This window comes from Fukomys damarensis, unplaced genomic scaffold (assembly GCF_012274545.1).
Source record: "Fukomys damarensis isolate Sample0158 unplaced genomic scaffold, DMR_v1.0_HiC HiC_scaffold_16, whole genome shotgun sequence".
Classification (NCBI taxonomy): domain Eukaryota; kingdom Metazoa; phylum Chordata; class Mammalia; order Rodentia; family Bathyergidae; genus Fukomys; species Fukomys damarensis.
In genome coordinates this window covers 17806766-17811344 of record NW_022900928.1, presented here as the reverse complement: position 1 = coordinate 17811344, position 4579 = coordinate 17806766, and the positions used below count along the sequence as shown (strand labels likewise).

Here is a 4579-nt window from a genome sequence, read left to right as displayed (position 1 = left end):
AGACCCTGTCTCAAAATTAAGGAAAGAACAGGGCTGAAAATGTTGATCAGCATTATTGTACCCAAGTTTGATCTCTAATACCTGTAAAAAAAAAAAAGGCCAGTGGACATACATTTTGAATAACATTAAAAGTATTTCATTGTATAGGCATTGTTTGTTTTATTCTTTGCTTTGAGCAATCTTTCAGTTTAACTGACTAACTTAAGCTCTAACCATGTTGCATAAGAGGAATCCTATTTATTTGAAAGCAAATCTACTATAACAGGGACCAAGAGGATCTTGAATTACTACGATTATCCCCAATAACTCTCCCAGCGTAATTCCTGGCATATATTAGGTCCCCAAGGGATAAATGTTGAACTAATAAACTGGGTAGCAAATATAAAAAAAAAATGCTGCTAGCAAAAATCAAAGTGAAAAAGGCAGAATATAAAATTACATATAAACCATAACTACACTTTCTTTTGTAAATATGGAGACAAATTGATACAACTAGAAGGTAATACTCAAAGTTGCAAAGTAATTATTTTAGGGCAGAATGAATCATGGGCAATCTTATACATTTTTAAGCATTTTCTCAAGCACTGGTACTTTTTCTTTTAAAGATTTGAAAAGACAGGAATCCCAAAAAGAATAAAGCCAATTTTGTTCCTACTGAACTCCCAGAATGAGTCAGTCAACATTTCTCTTTGGTGAGTTCTCTAACATTTTGGTTGGCATCTTTTGGCAAATTCTCCCCTTCATCCACTTCACCTCGTCAAGGTCCTGAGAACGGACCTGTACAAACACTTATTTTGTGTTTCCAAACCATCACAATGCTTGTTTTAAAATCTGAAGCTCTCCACTCTCTCATTTAACATCTATTTGGTTAAAAAGAATTGCTCAAAAATACAATTTACATTCCCAAGAGATCTCCACACACCATCTAATTAAATCATTCAATCAGAAAACAAATTAAAATGAAATATCACTGCAATCCCCAAAAGGAAAATAAACTTTTCAGTCATGACTAGAACGGATCTCTAGGGTGACGCTCCAAAGCCTCTTCTAATTGCAAGTCCTATCGAACAACCACATCCTGCAGAATCTTTTGTGACATCTGCAGCTTGGGGATGACATTCCTTCCAAAGAAGAGAGAGGCCTGAGCAAGACTCCAAAGCAGACGTAACCTCGGAGAACAGCAGAGCTTCTGTTAATGACTCATCGGTGCACTGGGTACCAGCACTCTGCTCTCATCCACTCACCCACTCAGCCATCCAGTACCTACTCTCTGCGGAATTGCTGGGATGGTCTTGGGTGGTCGTCCAGCAATAACAAGGTGACTATAACCTCTGGCCTCCTTGTGAAACAAAACCAAACCCAGAGTCGCCTGCGTTTATCCAAGGAAAGCACCTCCAAGTGGGAAACTACTGATGCCGTCCCCCTTGACTTCCCTCCGAGGCCTTTCACTCTGACACCCACTTCCACCACTGTTAACTAACACCAAGAGACTGTGCTCCTCCCCTGTGACCCACCAGCCCTCTCAGCATGCAGTATAGCATGCAACCAAGAACACAGACCCTGAAAAGAGAGGCCCAGCTGACACTGGCACCTCCCAAGCCTCCGGATCCAAGAGCCAAGAAAAACCTATTCTTTTTATACAGTAAAGAAGAACATAGACCCTGAAGCCACACTAGCTGGGTTTAAACCCTTATACTACCACACACCATGGGCTGACCCTGGACAAATCAATAATCCAAACAATCTCACTGTGCCTCAGTATCTGCCTCTGTAAGGAGGGGCTAATATTACCATGAGGTTGTGAGGAGTAAGGAAGTCAACATACGCAAAGTTCTTAGAGTCGGGTGTGGCACGTAGTAGATGCCATGTCATTTTTGGCTCTCATAATCGTCCTTAGTTCTCTCATCTCAGCAGTGGAAAGTGGGTTGTTCAAGATTCTGGTGGGTACAGAAGAAAAGCCTACACCGAGTCAGGAGTCCGATCTTCCTGTCCTTTCTCACCCTCTGCCTTCACAGCACTGAGCTTGGCCAGTCCCTCAGTGGGCCCCTTACCTGTGTTCCTTAAGCCCAAGCTCAGGGACAGCTTCATCACCATGAGAAAGCTGTCACCTATCACTGCACCATCACAGCACAACCAACCAAGCAACCTCTGCCCTCTGCCTCATTGTTCATTTTTCCCCAGTGCCCCTGGGGCCCATAACTCTGTCCTCTGTCCCAAGATTTCGATCATTTCTGCATATCCAGAGGAGTCACCACACAAACACAAGAGAACTGGACCAGCACCTGATTTAAGGATTCTTCTCTCTTTTTCACTCACCTTCCATTTTTTTCAGACATACATTTGAAAGTCTCAGACAGCACACAGTTATAAGGTTTCCTGGGAGAAAATCACAAAGGCTCCTTTCAACTTCAACACTGTGCTCACTTCCATGAGAGCCTTACGTATAAATCACGAGAGCTGGTCTACATCTCAGGTGGAGGAGCACAGGGCTTCACAACACCCCTCATGCTTCCCAAAGCAGTACCCTACCCCCCATCTCCCTGACCAGAGAGAAAGACAGGACAGGATGGTTTTGAACCCATACAGTGGGGGTGGGGGGGCAGTATACATGAAAATTTGTGAATGTAAAGCTCTCAAAACCTGTGCACAAACTGGAAATGTCAAAGTAAGGCATGGCCTTATGTATCCAGGGAACATTCTGAAAAACACCAAAAACCCCAGGGCAAGCACTGTACTTAGGTGGCTGATTAACTGTCAATCCAGGCCCGGGTATAGAAAATGACAAGTAAAACATAGCAGCAACAGGCACCACCTGATGTATCATTTGGTCTGCCAGACCCAGTGCTTGACAGAGAGGCAGAGTCAGGCTTGAAGAAGGAGCTGCGGATGATGGTCACCCTTCTGGAGAGGAGTCAAAGGCGAAGGAAGTCATTAGTGAGGAAGCACAAGGAACAAGGACACTTCACCCACTCTCCCCTGGACCTGGATGAGCCTCCCCTGGGCAACAACTGCTCTGACCACATGGGGAAACACACAGACAGAGCAGGTCCCTACTCTGGAAGGGGAGCTGGTGCAAAGGTTGGAACCCAGACGCCTACTGTCAACTAGGGAGAGACAGAGACAGAGACAGATTGCTCCCGGGGGCAGTCAACAGCCTTCAATCCCACCCACACTGCCAAGATCACATGTTGGTCCCAGAGCCCCGCAGGCCCGCCAGGTTTACAGGTGATTTCGCCTCAGCCTGTTCCTTAAGAAGCTCACAGCCTAGTGGAAAGCAAGGGGCGCAGGGAGGGGAAGAAAAAGAAGTGGGAGCAAGAGAGGCGCTGTGTGTATGCAGCGCCAGGAGCTCCGTCGTCCCCCTCCCTCTGACAGCTCACCCCACCGGGTGGCATGAGGAGAGCTGCTGCATGCCCCCTCCCTTTGGACCCTGCGACGGCCGGGAGCGCACCCTCGCTTTGAGCAGCCTGGACTCCAGGCCCACCGGGGTGGGTCTCCCGCTCCTCCCCGCTGCTCCCTGGGCCTGGAAGCGGGTGTCTGGGAGTGGAGCTAGCGGAGGGATCGGCCTTCATCCAGTCTCCGCTGGGAAGGTGTAGCCCAGGGCTGGTTTTCTCTGTCCTGGGCTGAGGCGCCACCGAAGGGGCCACGGCTCAGGCTCCAACGCCTCTTCCTGGCGTTGATACCTGCTCCTAAGGAGCGTCGGGGACCGCCGGCTGTGGCGGAAGTGAGGACAGATGTTGGCTTCAGCAGCCCCCCAGCCATAGATTGCCCCTCTCCTTCTCAATTGCTTAGGGACAGAGCATAGCGAGGCTGGGGCTAGGGCTGGGAGGAAGCAATATTCCTAGCCGGGTCTCATCCCGCAGACTGTACCACATGCCAACAGCTAGGACCGGGGGAGCAACTCGCCTGTCCCTTCCGGCGGCTAAATGAGCTCTTTCGCCCTCACGAGCTCTCTTGTACACACACAAATACCCACAAGCACACTAAGCTGGACTTGTGTGGGATCCCGAAAGCCCGCAAGCAACCAGCCTGGAGTCACACGCACCTTTGGACACGTGCGCAGCACGCCCCCACATCGACCGGGAGCTGCACACACACGTGCGTGTAGCCCTGCACACACACGTGTGCCCCGGGGAAGCGTGCAGGGCCGCAGACACCGAGGGTCCCCTTTGCCGGTGAGAACCCAGGAACGGTCTGCAGCCCCGAGCTGGGAGGACCCCGGCGCACCCAGGGCCTCGAGGGCTGCCCAAGTTTCCCGAGGCGCCCATACCTTGGATGTGCTGCTTGATGACATTCTCCAGGTGGTCCAGACGCTCAATAATCTTCAGAGTGTCCCCTTTGTCTTCCTCCAGCTTCTTGTCGGGCGCCGGCTCCTGCCCCCGCACATACACGCTGGCGATGTAGTTGGTGACCCAGCCCACGTACAGCAGGCATATGATGTTGGTCATGCCGCTCAGGATCACGCAAGTGGACACCAAAGTTTTGGTCTTCCTGGTGCACACCATCCTGGGCTCGCTCCTCCATATAGAGCTCCCGGGGCCCCTCCTCGCAGTGCGCCCCGGGATCCCCCGCGCTCACACCC

The 4579-nt window shown here is 50.3% G+C and overlaps 1 protein-coding gene across 1 annotated transcript in view; it reads right to left on the bottom strand.

Moving 5' to 3' along the window:
- The window catches only part of Galnt18 (polypeptide N-acetylgalactosaminyltransferase 18), a 328098-nt gene extending 323525 nt beyond the window's left edge, over nt 1-4573 (bottom strand). The window contains exon 1 of the mRNA XM_010615263.1: nt 4268-4573. Coding sequence (XP_010613565.1) covers nt 4268-4502 — 235 coding nt within the window. The 5' untranslated portion in view covers nt 4503-4573. The remainder of the gene's footprint in view (nt 1-4267) is intronic.
- Between the last annotated feature and the right edge of the window lie 6 nt (nt 4574-4579).